Source organism: Manis javanica, chromosome X (assembly GCF_040802235.1).
Source record: "Manis javanica isolate MJ-LG chromosome X, MJ_LKY, whole genome shotgun sequence".
NCBI lineage: Eukaryota > Metazoa > Chordata > Mammalia > Pholidota > Manidae > Manis > Manis javanica.
Window position 1 is genome coordinate 112,056,077 of NC_133174.1, and position 20,713 is coordinate 112,076,789.

A 20,713-nucleotide genomic window follows, 5' to 3' on the forward strand; every position below is an offset into this window, starting at 1 on the left:
CTAGCACAAAGACTAAAATTCTAGAACTCCCTGGCATTTCCCCTTTACTGGCTATTTCATCATAAACTGGGGTCATAAATTCAAGGGCCATATTTACAAATCAAAATTTAGGATACATCCTCTGACAAGTACCAAGCATATTCCCAAAGACAATGATTCTTGCTCAAAAGTCTAGGACATTTGGCTGTTGGAACTATAGCTCTCTCAATGACCACAATACTCAAGGGACTAAAAGAATTTCAGTCCCAGAGATTTCACACATAGAAATAGTAAAAAGCATAACTGAATTTCACTGTATTTTAAAAACATTTAAAGTATTTTATTTCCAATTCTGTTCATTTCCAATTCTGCCAAGCAGCTGAACAAGCTGCAGCATCAGTGATGCCCGTGCTCACTGGGATTGGAGGACACCCCATTCCAGGAATGCCGGGCCCTTTTACACCTACGGGATTTATCTCGACTACTGCTTCCACTTCTATGACTACGCCCTTCTGATCGCCCATTGTGCCGGCTAGAATGGGTGTCTGAACTCCGACCTCTGTCTCTATTCCTATTCTTTTCTTCTCTTTCTTCTTTCCTGCTTGAGGACTTGTGTTCATGCTTGGGCTTCTCCTTCAGCTCCCTCTTTCGATCCTTTGCTCCACCAGGGCAGGTTGTCCCGACTTCAGGGGAGCTGGGGTGGTGCTTCCATGTTTCCTTGGACTCTGACTTCTGACCCATCTCCGAATTCTTGCTGCTGTGCTTTTTAGAGCCAGGGTCATCCTTTTCCTTTATCATCTTGCTTCTGGGCAATGAAGAGGAGACTGGCTGCTCTGCCTGTACCTCCCAGTCAGTTTTCTCCTTGTCTTTCTTTCTTTTCTTTTTTCCCTTTTTGTCTGGAGGAAAAAAACGGGTGCAACCGTAAGAAATGGAAGATAGAGCAGATGGAGGATATGCGAAAGAAAAGCATCCCTGGCAGCAATGTGAAGCAGTCATAGTCTAAACTTCCAAGAAAGTGCCTCTGAGAAGCCAGGTTGGATGTCTGTCACCCTTGATATACCAAGTTGCTATATAAGCAATTCAATCCTTGATTGCCTTTTTAAAGACCCTATGTCCAAATACAGTCACATTCTGAGGTAAGGTACTTGGGGTTAGGATTTCAACAACATATGAATTTTGGAGACAGTACTTAATCCACAGTATTAGCTTTCCACTGATAACTCTCCTTTCCCAATTAAAGTAAGGTTCCACACTTTCCCCCTTCACACTTAAGAACTGATTATCACACTTAAGAACTGATTGCTGTAAGGAATGCTAGCAAGAACAAACACTTAAGACTCCCCAGAACCTTCTCTTGGTCTTAATGCTTTACCTGTCTTGTGTTTTGTTGTGCGTTTGTCATCTTCAGAGCTCTCATATGAACACAGTGAGGAGGTATGAATCCCACAGCCCTTCTCCTGGAGCTCTTTTGTTACATCATCAACCTCTTCTGAGTCCTTAGAAGTCTGATAGTTAGACACATGATCCACTCGGATAGTCCTTCCTTTGATCTAAGACAAATGGGTAATGATTCAGCAAAGAAAACCCTCCTATATCAAACTATCTGAACCCAGCTCCAGAAAGCCATGGTTTGAACCATACCCATTACCTAACTGCTAAATCCATTTCTGGGGAAATCTCTAAGGCAGACCTGCCCAACTGGTTATGTCACAGCACATATACCGAGATAACAATTTGCTCAGCTCTTAGGGTAGCCAAATAGGGCTTGGGGCAGCTGAAGACCCCAAGGCAATTGTACTAGGCAGCCTCACCCATTCACCCCAGTGTGCAATTCTAATATCTGCATGTTCTACATGTGCCATGAAAGTGCAAAAAACCCAGGAAGTACTGCCCCAAAGCACAAGCAGCTAGGAAAACTTGGAGAATTTAGATGCAGGAACACTGAATAATCCTCAATCTGTAACATCAATTTACAATGAAACATACTGTGGCCTGGCAGCCAGAAGAAATTCCTGAAATTGAGCTCAATGCTATAGCTGCTTTCTCAACATAGCAATTAGGATGAAGCCAAAGCAGACCAATAGTAGGGAGGGGGAAGAAATCTTAAGCCCTCCCACCTTGCTCTACCCCCACCATACTGGAACAATGGCTCACACTGCCCCTTTCACTGTAAATCACAACTGTCCAGGTAAACAATTTTTAAAAACTGGACCCCTCATTTAAAAAACACTTGGATATGGACTTATTCTATAGGCAAAGCCATCTGAAATTTGAGAAGTCTCACTTTTATTGTTCTAATACAAGAGCAGGTTTATTCCTACCTTTAAGCCTGAGCAGAAGCAGCTCTAACATCTATCCTATTTCCCATTTCAAGACATTTTTGAAACCTTCCTTTTGACTTCAACTGCTAGCTCTCTTAAAAATGAAACTAGAACCTTGTTCCACCCTGTCCTACGGTGTCTAGCTGTTCCATACCAGTGTAATCAGTGATAAACTCTCCAAGTCAAGAGTCATCCCCCTAACCTGTGACAATGCTCATTTAACTGCAGTGCTTTTCCTAAATGAGTGCAGGGACCATGGGGAGCACAGATAAGCCTGAGTTGCCTCATCCCCTAAGTTCAGCCCCAGGTCTCACTCACAAGGGTGAGGGTGAGAGGGAACAGAGGAAACAAAACTTCAGATTAAATTACTCTCATCAGATTTTAACTAGAAAATCTCCAGGGTCCAGCACTGCAATGTCAGTGAACATACATAATGACATATATGACAAAGTCCTAGGTCATGGAGCCACAGTGTAGCCCCAAATCCCCTGACACAAGACAGGATGGAAGAACAGTGTTTGCCAGTCTCTTCATTCTCCATACACCAACAATGAGAGTAGGGTGTGAAGAGGCAAAGGTGAGAAATAGGGGCCTGGCTGGGGCACTGAGGGGGTACCTATGCTCCTCGGAGATGGTTTTCTAACAGATGGGGAAAAAGGAACAAGTGCTGGCAGGATCATGAGTCAATGGAATTATTTCTTGAGATCATTCCCTGGTCAGTATATTCCCCACCCCTCCACAACTCTCACAACACACCCAGCTGACCAGTACTGTCCTCAAGCATTTGGCAATCGGGTAGGAAATGAAACTGAAACCCTACACACAGGAAAAGTCCAGTTAAAATAAACCCTGCCTAGTAAGCACACTCACCTTGATCCCATTAAAATTGTCAACAGCCAGAATTGTGCTCCTCTGGTCTTCATAGCAAAGGAAACAGAATCCTTTGGATTTCCCAGTCTTCTTCTCCCGTACCAGATTAATGTTAACAATCTCCCCATATCTATTTATTTTATAAAAGAGTAAGACACTATTGATTTAAAATGCAAAAACTTTCAGACTGGATGACAAAACAAAATTCAAGTAATATAGTCTATACAGGACACACATCTAGAAGATGACATAGAAAGGTTAAAAACAAAATCAGGCAAGGATACAGCAGGAACACATAATTAAAAAACAGGTGGGATACTTGAAACCAATATAAGATTGTATATCAATGATACTTCATTTTTAAAAAATGGGTGGTAATATTAAGATAGATGAATTCAAGAGAAAAACAATTTTTAACAGGACTAAGAAGGGGCTCCTTTATACAAATAAAGGCCCTAATACATAACAAGAGTATAACTCTTAAAATTTATGCATAAATTAACAAATCAAAAGTTTTAATATAAAAAGACTTAGAAATACAAAGAAAAACTAATAATGGAAGTTATGTGATTTTTCACATCCCATAAAGCTTAAAGTTTGTAACATATAAAGCTGATAAAAATAAGATCAGTGGAATTAATATATAATAATGTAATATAAATACACAAAAATAACAATTATATTGTGAACAAATACTAATGTCAGACTAGTAGATACATAGAATCTTAGAAAAAGATGGCAATTTCTTCTCAGGAACCCATGAAACGTGTATTAAACGTGACTACAGAATAGGTTTTAAAGTAAACCTCAATATCCTCTAAAATAAAATAGACCATGTTCTCCAATCACAACATTGTAAAGCTGGAACTAATACTTTAAATAAAAAACATTCTACTAAGTAGAACTTGAAACGTACTCTCCTAGCTAACATAATGGATGAAAGATAAAGTGAAACAAATACAGAAAAAAATCGATGGCAAGCTACATAGAAAATAACAAAAATGAGAAGAAGAATATATACCAAAACCACTGGGATATGGCTCAGCAAAACCTATAACCTTAAAGAATTATATTTTTAAAAAAGAAAAAAATAAATATAGAAGAAAGCAAATCTAAGGAAAGCAGATGGGAGTTAATAAAGATAAAAGCAAGAATAGATTAAATCAAAAATGGAAAAAATTCTACCTTATCCCTTATATAAATATAAATTACAGATAAGTTAACACTTCATAAATTAAAAAATAAAGTCATAAAAATAAAATAGGAGCTAGTGGATTACATTATAACATGACCACATACATATACTTTGGCCCAAAATCTAACATCTTACTTAATAGAAAATAATAGCTTTCCCTCACTATCATAATGTTCACTTTAAGCCACTTTGCTTTTATGAAAGACCCACCTTAGTACTTGTTTTTGCTAACCAAAGTAAATCCAAAGAGGATTTTTGTGGCTAGGAAATGGTAATTGCTTCTGGAGGATGGGGGAAACGTGTACCAGAGACTATTCAACTTAAGGTCAAGAACTATTTAAAACTATTTACTATTGTAGGTATTGAAGAAAACTGATATAAGAAATGAAAAAGAAGTGAAACTATCTGTTTGAAGACTATATATGATATAGTATATATAGAAAACCTAAGAGAATCAATGGCAATGTTAAAAATGTTATACTGAGTGTAACAACTGATTAAGGGATATAAAGTTAACAAAAATAAATCACCCTCTTACACACAAACAATAATCAGTGATCAGAAGACATAATGAAAGAGAAACCCATTGGTAACAGCAAAAGAGAAAAAGGACAAAATACTTAGAAATAAACTTAACAAGCAATGCACAAAGCCTATATAAGGAAAACATTTTAAAACTCCTGAAACACACATAAATTTGAACAAATATAAAGATATCCCCTGTTCTTGGATAGGATGACTCAACATAAACATATCAAAATATTCCCCAAAGTAAATATTAAATTTAATATACTCCCAATTAAAAATACAAGTTGTGGAGAGGCGGAGCCAAGATGGCAGCATGAGTAGGACAGTGGGAATCTCCTCCCAAAAACATATTTTTGAAAATACAACAAATATAACTAATCCTAAAAGAGAGACCAGAAGACACAGGACAACAGCCAGACTACATCCACATGTTCAAGAACCCAGCACCTGGTGAAAGGGGTAAGATACAAGCCGCAACCTGGCAGGACTCAAGGCCCCTCACCCCAGCTCCTGGTGGGAGGAGAGGAGTCAGAGCGGGGAGGGAGAGGGAGCCCAGGACTGCTAAACACCCAGCCCTACCCATCCGCACCAGAGCGCAGACACAGAGCATGTGTGGGGTGCTGGACACTAGGGAAAGAGGACAGTAAGACCTTTGAGCGGGTCACGAAGCCAGCACCCCTGTGACAAAGAAAAGCGAGTGCTTTTTGAAAGTCTTAAAGGGACAGGGACCCCACGGCTGGACGGAAGCATCGAGAGCCACAGTCCAGCAGCTGGAAATTCCAGGGAACTCCAGGTGCACTAACCCCCTGGGCAAAAGCTCTGAGACCCCTCACGGAGGTAAACAGCCAAACAGCCCCCCGTCCATTACCCCTCCGGGGCCCCGCCATGGCAGAGCAGCAGCCTGAGGCTGGCCACGCCCACAGCAAGGGAGCTTCCTCCATACCAGCTGGGCAAGATACAGAGACCCAATCTACATGCAATTGCCCAAGACAAGCCACTACGGGTCACAGCTGTCCCAGTAAAGAAAGGCCAGGAGCCAAGTGGAAAGTCTTGACTCTCCCAGCTGATAGACATGTCAATAGCACTCCACTGCACCTATCAACATGAAAAGGCAAAAAAATTTGATCCAGACAATACTAACCCAGACAGCTTCGACACCTTCTACATCTTCCCCTGAGAAGGAACCTGGGGAGATAGATTTAACCAGTCATCCTGAAAATGAATTCAAAACAAAAGTCATAACCATGCTGATGGACTTGCAGAGAAATATGCAAGAACTAAGGAGGGAGAATACAGAAATAAAACAAGCTCTGGAAGGACTTCAGAACAGAATGGACAAGATGCAAGAGACCATTAATGGACTAGAAAACAGAGAACAGAAACCCAGAGAAGCTGATACAGAAAGAGATAAAAGGATCTCCAGGAATGAAAGAACTTTAAGAGAACTGTGTGACCAATCAAAATGGAACAATATCCGCATTATAGGGGTACCAGAAGAAGAAGAGAGAGAAAAAGGGATAGAAAGTGTCTTTGAAGAAATAATTGCTGAAAACTTCCCCAAACTGGGGGAGGAAATGGCCTCTCAGACCACAGAGGTACACAGAACTCCCATGACAAGGGATCCAATGAGGGCAACACCAAGACACATAATAATTAAAATGGCAAAGATCAAAGACAAGGACAAAGTATTAAAGGCAGCCAGAGAGAAAAAAAAAGGTCACCTACAAAGGAAAACCCATCAGGCTATCATCAGACTTCTCAACAGAAACCCTACAGGCCAAAAGAGAATGGCATGATATACTTAATGCAATGAAACAGAAGGGCCTAGAACCAAGAATACTGTATCCAGCACGATTACCATTTAAATATGAAGGAGGGATTAAACAATTCCCAGACAAGCAAAAGTTGAGGGAATTTGCCTCCCACAAACCACCTCTTCAGGGCATCTTACAGGGACTGCTCTAGATGGGAGCACTCCTGAAAAGAGCACAGAACAAAACACCCAACATATGAAGAAGGGAGGAGAAGGAATAAGAAGGGAGAGAAATAAAGAATCATCAGATCGTGTTTATAATAGCTCAATAAGCGAGTTAAGTTAGACAGTAAGATAGTAAAGAAGCTAACCTTGAATCTTTAGTAACCACAAACTTAAAGCCTGCAATGGCAATAAGTACATATCTCTCAATAGTCACCCCAAATGTAAATAGACTGAATGCACCAATAAAAAGACACAGAGTAATAGAATGGATAAAAAAGCAAGACCCATCCATATGCTGCTTACAAGAAACTCACCTCAAACCCAAAGACATGCACAGATTAAAAGTCAAGGGATGGAAAAAGATATTTCATGCAAACAACAGAGAGAAAAAATCAGGTGCTGCAATACTAGTATCAGACAAAATAGACTTCAAAATAAAGAAAGTAACAAAAGATAAAGACGGATATTACATAATGATAAAGGGCTCAGTCCAACAAGAGGATATAACCATTATAAATATATATGCACCCAACACAGGAGCACCAACATATGTGAAACAAATACTAACAAAATTAAAGGAGGAAATAGAATGCAATGCATTCATTCTGGGAGACTTAAACACACCACTCACTTCAAAGGACAGATCCACCAGACAGAAAATAAGTAAGGACACAGAGGCACTGAACAACACACTAGAACAGATGGACCTAATAGACATCTACACAACTCTACATCCAAAAGCAACAGGATACACATTCTTCTCAAGTACACATGGAACATTCTCCAGAAGAGACCACATACTAGGCTACAAAAAGAGCCTCAGTAAATTCCAAAAGATTGAAATCCTACCAACCAACTTTTCAGACCACAAAGGCATAAAACTAGAAATAAATTGTACAAAGAAAGCAAAAAGGCTCACAAACACATGGAGGCTTAACAACACGCTCCTAAATAATCAATGGATCAATGACCAAATCAAAATGGAGATCCAGCAACATATGGAAACAAATGACAACAACATCACAAAGCCCCAACTACTGTGGGATACAGCAAAAGCAGTCTTAAGAGGAAAGTATATAGCAATCCAGGCATATTTAAAGAAGGAAGGACAATCCCAAATGAAAGGTCTAATGTCACAATTATCGAAATTGGAAAAAGAAGAACAAATGAGGCCTAAGGTCAGCAGAAGGAGGGACATAATAAAGATCAGAGAAGAAATAAATAAAATTGAGAAGAATAAAACAATAGCAAAAATCAATGAAACCAAGAGCTGGTTCTTTGAGAAAATAAACAAAATAGACAAGCCTCTAGCCAGACTTATTAAGAGGAAAACAGAGTCAACACAAATCAACAGTATCAGAAATGAGAAAGGAAAAATCATGACGGACCCCACAGAAATAAAAAGAATTATTAGAGAGTACTATGAAAACCTATATGCTAACAAGCTGGAAAACCTAGGAGAAATGGACAACTTCCTAGAAAAATACAACCTTCCAAGACTGACCCAGAAAGAAACAGAAAATCTAAACATACCAATTACCAGCAACGAAATTGAAGCGGTAATCAAAAAATTACCAAAGAACAAAACCCCTGGGCCAGATGGATTTACCTCGGAATGCTATCAGACATACAGAGAAGACATAACACCCATTCTCCTTAAAGTTTTCCAAAAAATATTAGAAGAGGGAATACTCCCAAACTCATTCTATGAAGCCAACATCACCCTAATACCAAAACCAGGCAAAGACCCCACCAATAAAGAAAACTACAGACCAATATCCCTGATGAATGTAGATGCAAAAATACTCAACAAAATATTAGCAAACTGAATTCAAAAATACATCAAAAGGATCATACACCATGACCAAGTGGGATTCATTGCAGGGATGCAAGGATGTACAACATTCGAAAATCCATCAACATCATCCACCACATAAACAGAAAGAAAGACAAAAACCACATGATCATCTCCATAGATGCTGAAAAAGCATTTGACAAAATTCAACATCCATTCATGATAAAAACTCTCAACAAAATGGGTATAGAGGGCAAGTACCTCAACATAATAAAGGCCATATATGGTAAACCCACAGCCAACATCATACTGAACAGCGAAAAGCTGAAAGCTTTTCCTCTGAGATCGGAAACAAGGCAGGGATGCCCACTCTCCCCACTGTTATTTAACATAGTACTGGAGGTCCTAACCACGGCAATTAGACAAAACAAAGAAATACAAGGAATCCAGATTGGTAAAGAAGAAGTTAAAGTGTCACTATTTGCAGATGACATGATATTGTACATAAAAAACCCTAAAGACTCCACTCCGAAACTACTAGAGCTAATATCGGAATTCAGCGAAGTTGCAGGATACAAAATTAACACACAGAAATCTGTGGCTTTCCTGTACACTCACAATAAACTAATAGAAAGAGAAATCAGGAAGACAATTCCATTCACAATAGCATCAAAAAGAATAAAATACCTAGGAATAAACCTAACCAAGGAAGTGAAAGACCTATACCCTGAAAACTATAAGACACTCTTAAGAGAAATTAAAGAGGTCACTAACAAATGGAAACTCATCCCATGCTCCTGGCTAGGAAGAATTAATATTGTCAGAATGGCCATCCTGCCCAAAGCAATATACAGATTCGATGCAATCCCTATCAAACTACCAAAAGCATTCTTCAATTAACCGGAACAAATAGTTCAAAAATTCATATGGAAACACCAAAGACCCCAAATAGCTAAAGCAATCCCGAGAAGGAAGAATAAAGCCACAGTAATCAAGACAATTTGGTACTGGCACAAGAACAGAGCCACAGACCAATGGAACAGAATAGAGACTCCAAACATTAACCCAAACATATATGGTCAACTAATATTCGATAAAGGGACCATGGACATACAATGGGGAAATGACAGTCTCTTCAACAGATGGTTCTGGTAAAACTGGACAGCTACATGTAAGAGAATGAAACCGGATCACTGTCTAACCCCATACACAAAAGTAAACTCCAAATGGATCAAAGACCTAAATGTAAGTCATGAAACCATAAAACTCTTAGAAAAAAACATAGGCAAAAATCTCTTAGACATAAACATGAGTGACCTCTTCTTGAGCACATCTCCCCGGGCAAGGGAAACAAAAGCAAAAATGAACAAATGGGACTATATCAAGCTGAAAAGCTTCTGTACAGCAAAGGACACCATCAATAGAACAAAAAGGTATCCTACAGTATGGGAGAATATATTCGTAAGTGACAGATCAAATAAAGGTCTGACATCCAAAATATATAAAGAACTCATGCACCTCAACAAACAAAAAGCAAATGATCCGATTAAAAAATGGGCAGAGGAGCTGTATAGACAGTTCTCTAAAGAAGAAATTCAGATGGCCAACAGACACATGAAAAGATACTCCACATCGCTTGTCATCAGAGAAATGCAAATTAAAACCACAATGAGGTATCATCTCACACCAGTAATGATGGCTACCATCCAAAAGACAAGCAACAACAAATGTTGGCGAGGTTGTGGAGAAAGGGGAACCCTCCTACACTGCTGGTGGGAATGTAAATTAGTTCAACCATTCTGGAAAGCAGTATGGGGGTTCCTCAGAATGCTCAAAATAGAAATACCATTTGACCCAGGAATTCCACTTCTAGGAATTTACCCTAAGAATGCAGCACACCAGTTTGAAAAAGACAGATGCACCCCTATGTTTATCACTGCACTATTTACAATAGCCAAGATATGGAAGCGACCTAAATGTCCATCAGTAGATGAATGGATAAAGAAGATGTGGTACATATACACAATGGAATATCACTCAGCTATAAGAAAAAAACAGATCTTACCATTTGCAACAACATGGATGGAGCTAGAGGGTATTATGCTCAGTGAAATAAGCCAGGTGGAGAAAGACAAGTACCAAATGATTTCACTCATATGTGGAGTATAAGAACAAAAGAAAACTGAAGGAACAAAACAGCAGCAGAAGCACAGAACCCAAGAATGGACTAACAGTTACCAAAGGGAAAGGGACTGGGGAGGATGGGTGGGAAGGGAGGGATAAGGGCGGGAAAAAAGAAAAGGGGCATTACGATTAATATGTATAGTGTGGGGGGGCACGGGGAGGGCTGTGCAACACAGAGAAGAGAAGTAGTGATTTTACAGCATCTTACTATGTTGATGGACAGTGACAGTGAACGGGTATGTGGGGGGGACTTGGTGAAGGGGGAAACCTAGTAAACATAATGTCCTTCATGTAATTGTAGATTAATGATACGAAAATAAAATTTTACAAAAATTGATCATGTAAGAATAGCTGGGAAAACTTTAAAAAAAGAACAATGAGGGGAAGTAACTCTCCCAGACTGAAAAGCTTCTATGATTAATTAGTGTAGTATCAGCACATGAAGAGACAACCCATGGAACAGAATACAACGCCAAGAAAGACACTCAAGTATATATGGAAAAATTAGTTATGATAAGGGTAATGTCCCAATTTTTTGAGGAAAATATGAATGTTTCTATAAATGTTGTTGGGACAACTGGATAGCCATTTGAAAAAAACATGAGATTGGATCTGCAATCTTATATCAGAATATCTACATGTATACATCAGAATAACTCTAAATGGATCAGAGATTTCAATGCATAAAATTGAAACCATACAAACACTAAAAGAGTACACAGGTGGGTGGGTGGGGAAAAATACTTTCTAATTACGACTAAAAATCCAAAAACAATACAAGAAAAGATGGATCAATTTAACCACATAAAATACTAGAGGGGAAGACTATAAAGGGATATAGCATAAGGGAGTTTTGGGGAAAATGGAACTGTTTTTCATCCTAATTGTGGGGGCGATTACACAAATCTATACATGTAATAAAACTTACAGGACCGTACATAACCTAAAAAGTCAATTTCACCATACAATTTATAAATATGAATATACAAAAATTTTTAAAAATAATACCACAGCAAAAAAAACACAATAAGCAAAGTCAAAAGACAAATGACAAACTAAGAGAAAATATTTATAATTTATATTACAGATAAAGGACCAGAAAACAATTTCTTTCCTTTTGATATTAAGGGCATTATTGGGACACCTTTTGAAGCTGAATCAAGTCTATATACAGATAATAACATTTTATCCATATTAATTTCCTGAACTTGATCACTATACTGAGGTTAAAAAACAGAATGTCCTTATTTTTTAGGAAATACACATTGAAGAACTTAGGGATAAATGGACATCACATCTACAACTGACTCTCAAATGGTTCAGAAAAAAATAATATGTATCTGTAGAAATAAATAACGACAAAGCAAATGTGATAAAATGCTAACATCTGCAGACTCCGAGTGAAGGGGATATAGGTATTTTTTAATACTATTTTGTAACTTGTCTTTTTTAAGCCTGGAATTATTTCAAAATATAAGCTAAAAGGAAAAAAGAATAGAGGAGTTGACTTGAAGGAACTCCTACAGACCAAAATGGGAAAATTTGAGCATCAGGAAATAATAATGATGGCAACATAGTATAACACATCAAATTTAAAAAAAATAAATCCACAGTAAACAATGCATGACAAAGTATTACAGCAAAGAGTTAATATCCTTAATACATGAAGGGCTCTTGTAAACTCAGTAAGAAAATGAGGAACATACCAAAAGAAAAAAGTAGGCAAAGGCTATTAATAGACAATTTACAAAGAAAAAGAAATACTAATAACCTGTAATTCTATGAAAAGATGTTCAACCTCACTGATGATGAAATAAAGGCAAAGTTAAATAATGAGAAGCCACATGGCAAATATTTTTTAAAATAACTATTGCTCATTTGGATTCTGAAAAATGGGCATTCTAGTGAGAGTAGAAACTGGCAGAACCTTTTCTGAGAGCAATCTGGCACTGTTTATAAAACATCTTAAAACTGCTAATATATTGATCCAGTAATTTCACTAAGGAAACCATCAGAGATGTGAAGATGTATATACTACACTGTACACTGAAGTATAATTTATTAACAGCAAAATAGTGGAAAAAATTCCCAACATTTTTTTAAGACGATAAAGAAATATACCAAAATGTTAAGTTTTTCCTTCAAGTATACTCTATTTTCTTACTTATACTTTACTTTTTAGCCAAATGTGCTATAATGATTATACATTATCTTGAAAATCAGAAAAAAAAATATTTTTTGAAAATCATTGTTAAGAGTGGCAAAGGCAATCTTCAGGAGACCAATGTGTGTGGCCAAAATAGAGAATCAGAATAAAAACACACACTAACTCATTAGTCAATGCAAATAAAACAAAACCACTCCTATATGGAAGGCTGGACCATGGAGAAATAACACGAAAGAATGGAAATTACAGGCTGCATCTGCTGTGAACTTCCCAACACCCAGAAGTTGGAGGAAGCAGCCTCTCTCCTTGCCAGGCCCTCTACCTGTGTTGGGCTGCCCAGGCCCTCCACCATGGTCTTCTTCTCACTTGTACTGCCCAATTTCTTTTTGTGGCTTTCTGCCCTATATGGTGCCCAACCACTCAGCCAGGGCCCCCTGCCAGTAGGATGACCCAACCATCCCCTGCAATGGCAATGCCTCTGCCAGAGTGTGCTGGCTGTTCACTTGCCCAGTCCCTATTGCCATGATCCTCTGCCTATACATGCTAAGTTCTCTGCAACAGTCCTATGCCTCTGAAGACTGTACAACCCAGAGGCCCTGGCCCTCTGCTCCTATGAACTGCCAAGGCCCTCTGACCCTGTAGACTATCTAACCACTCTGTCCATCTGTGGAATTGTGCCTAGCCCCTCTCCTACCAGCTACCACTACCAGTGTGAGCTGCCAAAACTCTCCCACCCAGTACTGTGCCTATCACCTCATAGCAGAATGAATAATGGAAGGGTCTCCTGTTCATTCTTATTTCTCATCTGCCTGTGATTCTCAGCCTCTGGATAGAGATTGATTCTGCTCATACTCATCTAGGAACAAAGAAAGCAAACTACTGCCTAAACTTTCTGCTTTTTTCCCAATTCCTCTGTGCTTTACCCTAATCCCATAATGCCACACAGGTGTGGGCCCAGAAAGGCCCTGCGATCATGGTTTACTCCTAGTTTGTAAACTAGGAGTAATTAAATGAGCTAATTAATTGAGGAAAATGAGGGAAAGGGAAAAGGGGAGGGAGGGGTGGTTAGCAGTAATATGGGATGGTGGTTAAGATCGTGAGTTCTAGAATTCCACTCTTCTAGCTGTCCCACTTACTGTACTATCATGAGCACTGTACTGGCAGAGAGCGCAAACTCAGGAGATGGGCCAACATAGTATCTTCCTGGAAGTTCCACTCTATTCAAGTGTAGGCCCAGGCTGAACAAGCCTCAGTGAAAAATCAATAAAAATGGACCAGAATCCCGAAGACGGCCTCCTAAATCATACAACTTGGATTTTCCACATTGGGAGAGTTCTAGAACTATGTCCTAGGACTGATCTACACTAGAGCAGAAGTCCCAGCCCTTCCATGCAGGGAGGCCAGTCAGCCTGGAATTAAAACGAATGGCTTTTGGGATGTCACAAAGTGCATTATGGAAGCAAACTAGTCCAATGGCCCAGAAGGCAGGAAATGAAAGACTTACTGGGAAAACACACAGATGATATCCCCTTCGGTCAATTGATAAGGAAGCCCTCCTAGAAGAGAAAACCGCATTTCAGTTCAACATTTACCAAGTGTCTACTGTGTACTGTACACTAGGCTAGGCACTGGGGAGACAAGAAAGAGTAAGTCACAGGGCCTGCCATCAAAGAACTCACAGTATGATGCACTGACAGAAGCACATGTAAGGTGCAGCAGTACTACAGAAAAAAGAGCAATTAAGTTTGAGTGGAAAGCTCAGAGTCACCACTAACCAAACTAATCCTCCTCACACCCAGAATCTTATGGACAAAGCAGATAGTTTCCAGCACAAAACTCTTCTTCCACAACCCTGAACTCATCTGCTCTTGACTCACAAATTCACAGCTAAAACCCAAAATCAGTTTAAATATGTATTAACCCCACCTCACACAGACTAAGGATTGTAGACAATTGTTAAGCATTCCATAGGAAATCCTCTGCAAATGTTTCCTTCCTCAGCTGTAATATGGGGATACTAGTACTTACCTCAGAGAATTGTTATAAAAATTAAATAAAACAATGGATATAAAGTGTTTAGCACAAAGTCTGGTGTAATAACCTCTTTGAACAAACTGTCAAATTACTGGATGTGACAATTTATATATAGATAGTAATATGGCCATGGACAGAAGGGAGGAGCTAATTAAATGAGGAAAATGAGGGAAACGGAAAAAGGGAGGGAGGGGTGGTTAGCAGTAATATGGGATGGTGGTTAAGATCGTGAGTTCTAGAATTCCACTCTTCTAGCTGTCCCACTTACTGTACTATCATGAGCACTGTACTGGCAGAGAGCGCAAACTAGAGATGCGGGAGGAAAGAGATATGGAAAACGGATTTATGGGCAAACAGAAAAAGGAAATAAAAGTGGGTGATGAATGTCGGGAGTAATGAAGGTCAGGCACGCTAAAATATTAGGAAAGCATAAGGAGCACTGCCGAATAAAGATATGGACCTCACCCAAAAATATCCAGGCGCTATCCTTGTACTCGTTGTGCCAGGACACTTTATCCGCCACCCCAAGCTGGACCTCACGCTCATTCAGTTCGTTGATCAGCTTCACTTTAGTTAAAGGGCTGCACAAGGGGCAGAAAAGCAGACAGGTAAGTGCGGCCTGGCCTCGGGCGCGGGAGCACAAAACTAGGGGACTAGTTCTCTAGTCTCTGCACTTCTCCCGCCCCGCGGCCCGGCAGTCTGAGGTGGGCGACCCCACCTCAGAACACAAGCTCCCTGAGATGGAAGCAGAGGCCTTACTTCATCTCCGGAGATTCGCGCTCAACTACAAAGTCTCGACTTCCTAGAGAAACTAAATGGCGCGTGCGCAGCCCCGGCGCCGCGAGCTCATTGGACTGCCTGAGCTCGCGCCGCGCTGGAAGAGCTGCGCCGCGCCCGCGCCTGTGGGGCGTCTGCGCAGTAGCGGGGAAAGCGGCTGTCAGAACTCGGTTCGGTTCTTATTTCCGGACAACTTTAGTCCCTCGTTTCCTTCGTTTGTGGAACGGAGGAACCTGGTTTGTTACAGGACCCTAGCGATGTCTGGCATTGATTAGGTCAGGTATAAATGTTTGCTGAATGGACACTGAAAAAGGTGCCCGATATAACTAACTACTTTTGTCCGAGCCTTTGCTCCCAGGGCGAATCCCCACTTGGGCCTTCGCTAGCAGCCAACCGCCTACACACACACACACACCCATCAAAGAAAGTATACCTGTTCAGGAGATATGGCAGAAAAGTGAAGAAGATACGTGAGAGGGTAAATCTTTTGTCCCTCAAATCCTAATGTATAGGCAGCTGACCAGAGTGCCGCTATAGGCTGAATTGAATACCCAGATTTGTGTGAGAGCTGCTACCCTCACCCTTTTCCAGTCTCCTACTTAAGCAGGGGACAGAAATTAATATTATTAAATTTATAGCTAACAACTGAGCAGATAATGCTGGATTATGTAAGTGCTAAGCAACTCACATGTATTGGCCCTCCTCCATCCTCACAACCCCATGAAGTTTAGTTACAATTACCATCCCCATTTTATAGAGGAAGAAACAGGTTCACAAGGAATTAATTAGCTTGAAAGGTCCTCTGCCTCTACCCATCAGGTCTGGTTGATTTAATCAACCCTTACTGACCATCTGTGTCCAGTACAGCAAGTCTGTAGACAGCAGTGTAACTGTAAGCTCCTCAAGCTGCTAATAATATCATTGAGGAGACAAGATACAGTCTCTGGATAGATTCCACTCCAGAAATAACTGGGAACCCATAGAAGAGATGGTAGCATATAATGTGTGATTTAAACCATATTGAAGATTTGAATCTAACTTGCACGTTTCCACATCAATATCTGGTCTCAGACCATGCACGGTTGAACTGGATTTCCAGAGCTGTGCAGTTCTCTGTATAGGCCTAGCACAGAGCCCCAGAAATCAGGCACTTCATAAAAGCACTTTGATGATGATGATGGCAATGAAGACATCTGTACCCTCAATGGCTCAACATGTACCCCATGTCCTGCCAAGAAGCAGGACAGAGGCTGCCCATCAATTATGGTCTCTCTCTTCATTCATGCTGTGTGTGTGCCCCCACCAACCCAGCTATTCATTAACTTTGTAGAATTATCTTGGCAATGAAAACTAAATAATGACAGATTGCTAACGAGTTTTATCTGCTCCTAGGAACCTTAGGTAACTCAGTTATAGGGTAAAATAGTCACTGCAAAGTGGTTAACTAGCATGCAGCATTATCTGACTGGTTTTTTTAGATGACTGTTAAATGAGAGAATTGGGACTATACCTGGGCCTTGGTCATAAGAGTACAAAAGGAAGCTGAAGCAAAAGAGAGTAAGACCAACCAAAAGGAAGGACTATTTAAGTTGAGTAAAACACATGAAAATTGCTACTATCCAGCTGGTGGGTTCAGCGGAGATATTCTGAAGCTGGGAGAGCTGAAAACCATCCCAGTTTGCCTGGGACACCTCCATGGAGGTGCATGCAATTGGTAGGAATTGATAGGTAAAGTGATACCTAGAGATTTCTGTTAACGTTAAGTCTGAATGGAAAGGTGATAGGGATCCACAGGGCCTCTGAATTTAGTGTTTGAGAGGAGGACCAGGATCTGCCATCCAAGGTAGCTGCACCAAAAACATTCATTTAGCACCCACTGTATGCAGGCCACAGTTCTAGGTTCTATAGGCAATACTAAGGAAGCCAGAGGCCATCCCCACATTCAAGGAAAGGCTGAACAGTATGTCCAGCCAAATCCACCTCTCCACTTCCCACCACCACACCACATGCCAAAACAGCTTTCCCTCCTGAGTTCCCTATTTCAGGCAATGTTATGACCATTTTCCTGGTTGCCCAGGTTCAAAAACAGGTGTCATATTTCAGTATTCTCTATTCCTCACCCAAAGACAGCTATCCAATTACCAAGATCTAATAATTGTGCTACTACAGTGTCTATAAAATGCACCTCCTCCAGGCACAGTTCTATTTCAAGTTTTTATCACATACCTTCTAGCTCTTTCAGTACTCTTAAAAATGTACAGCCCCTCTTCTCCACTTTCTCCCACTGCTCCCCAACACAAAGCCTCAACTTCAACCCAGCTCCACTTCTATCCATTCCCTCAAGGGCTCCTTTCCTTATCAAACCTAGACACTTCTGCTGACAGAGCCCCATACTCCTGGGCCACTCTCCTCTCTGGCTAAAATCTGCCCACACTTCAAACTCTCAAGGCATCTTGGCTGCAGGAAACCTTTCCTGACCTCACCAGCCCACAATGATCTCTTACTTCTGAACTCTGCAGCATATCACAACTTTTATGTTCTTGGGCCAAGACTGTAAGGACCTGAAAGATAAAGGCTCTGCATTTTTAAGCCCTCAGACCTCAAACTTCAAACCCTTTCCTGCACACAGAGCAAGTAACCAATACAATTACTGTTAGTGAGATTGAAAATATACACAAATGGAGTTATCTCTAGGGAAAGTGAAGATGAGGGATTGAGACTTTTATTTTCCCTTTTTTCCTTTTTATACTGTTAGAATTTTCTTATGTTATCCAAATATCACTTATGTTTTTTATTGTCACGTTATCTTGGCAGAGAGATCATGAGCTTTGTTTTCTCACTTTATTGTTCATTCATTCATTCAACAAATATTTACTAAGCAACTATTATATATGCTAGACACTGTTCTAGGTACTGCAGTAAACAAGGAAGGCAAGCAGAGTTCTTGTCCTCACAGAGGACATTCTTGTTGGGGAAGAACAAAGATAAACAGAGATGCAGGTGACAGTTGAGCTGGGCCTTGAAGGCAGTTACCATGTAGATGAAAGACAGGGCATGGATGTCATGCAAAGAAAGCATTTTGAGCAGTACCATGAGAAGCAGCAGCAGAGGCAAAAGCATTGAAGCGTGAAAAGTGTATGGTGTGACCAGGGGATGGGATGGGGCAGGGCATTCCATGATGATGGAAGAGATTCAGGCCATTTTGTGGAGGGCCTTGCAAGACAGTATAGGTATGTTCCCTTGACCCTGGAAATGAAATTGTTGATTTTATTATAAATCACCTTAGAACCAGTATGGAGGATGGATTGAGGGCATGCAAGTCTTGATGTTTGGAGAACAGTTGGCTGGGATGGGCAGGACCAAAGTCAACAGATTTTGGTGGCACAATATGCTGACTAACATAGATGTGAGCAGTGAGGAAACATGAGAAGATAATGCTTAGGTTTCTAACCTGAAACACTGGTTGGGTAGTGATACTCACTGCCATGGTAAGAAACGCAGGGATGAAGACTGGTTTGGGAGAAAAGTTATGAATTCAGCTGGCAAATTATCGAGGCCTGAGGAGCCCGGGTGCTGAACTGATGTGAATGGCACAATCAGACCAGGCAGGTGAGGAATAGCGCTGGGCCACTGGAACTGAATGAAAAAGCATTCTTGAGGGATGACAGGAGCCCACCTAGAGCAGGAATTCCCAAACGAGTTCATAGTTGCACCTAAGCAGGTCAGTCTCCAAACCAGTGACTGGTGCCCCACCCCCTATTCTCCAAAAGAGTCCACGCATGATCAGCTTTTACACTCCTCTCAGTCACTGTCACTGTTTTGAATCAGATTTTTTTCTTGGGTGTTCTGTTGCTGAGCCATATCAAAGAACAACATATTGAGACCAAGGTGAAGAAGCCAGTTAGCAGGAGTGCCCAGTGAAACACTGATACAGAGTAGGAGACAGTTTGCAGATCAGAAAAAGGAGTGTGTGGGCCACAGAGCAGAGAAACCAGATAACTGAGATGCATCACAATAAAGACTAAGGCAGATCAGTGATCAGAGACACAGGCAAGCAAAGCCCTCAAAGATGAAGCACAGGTGGGCTTGTCTTGGCTAAAGCCACAATGACATCACATGTGGAGTGGCAGTATTCTTGTGCATGGTGGGGGCTGACATCCTTCGTGAAGCTGGAACAGGTTTTCAAAGCCATGTGATGATGCCACACAGCTTTCTCAATATCTCCAGTCAGCAACTTACATTCCTGTAACAACATTACAATTCTGGAGAAACCAAGTGGCATAATTAGAAGAATATAGACTTTGAGTGTGGCAGACCTGGGTTTAAATCCTACCCTGAGCAGTTTGACTAGCTTCAATTAACTTCAGTGTGTGTTGATAATAGTACCACTTCACAGGGGTAGTTTGAGAATTAAATAAGATATTGCATGTAAAGTATTGTAATAAGAGGTAGATATTACTTATATGAATAATAATCTCAGATTCCAAATACCCCCAACCATTGTTACAACACTTCCACCCTTCTGCAACTCCCAAATCTTACCCCTGGATCTTCCCCAGGAAAAAGTTCGAAATGACTGTCTGAGAGACAGAGACTGCAGTATAAAATGCAGGCTAGACTGGCCCCTTGACTTGCAGTCCTTCTTGAAGAAAGGCCCTTCAAGAAAGACTTCAATGAAAAAAGCAAGAAATATTGATTGAATATATAGTTTCTCCCCTAACCACATCCCCCATTCCACACGCTATGGGAATTAACCAAAAATATGCATGCCTTATCACCCAGCTCCTACTCTGTAAAGGAGGAAGGACTTCGCTGTACCAGCTCCAACAACATACATATGCAAAAGGAGTAAGAAAGTTCTGAGCCCTAAGTGGCAAATTAAAAC

The 20,713-nt window shown here is 40.5% G+C and overlaps 1 protein-coding gene across 1 annotated transcript; it reads right to left on the reverse strand.

Annotated features, from left to right (window-relative positions):
• Nucleotides 1-295: 295 nt before the first annotated feature.
• RBMX2 (RNA binding motif protein X-linked 2) lies at nt 296-16,867 on the reverse strand. The gene is made up of 6 exons (XM_037016995.2): nt 15,811-16,867; nt 15,517-15,632; nt 14,522-14,573; nt 3,171-3,300; nt 1,352-1,529; nt 296-875 (listed from the first exon to the last, which is right to left on the reverse strand). The coding sequence occupies exons 1-6, from the start codon at nt 15,813-15,815 to the stop codon at nt 376-378; spliced, it is 981 nt and encodes a 326-aa protein (XP_036872890.1). The 5' UTR covers nt 15,816-16,867; the 3' UTR covers nt 296-375.
• Nucleotides 16,868-20,713: the final 3,846 nt, after the last annotated feature.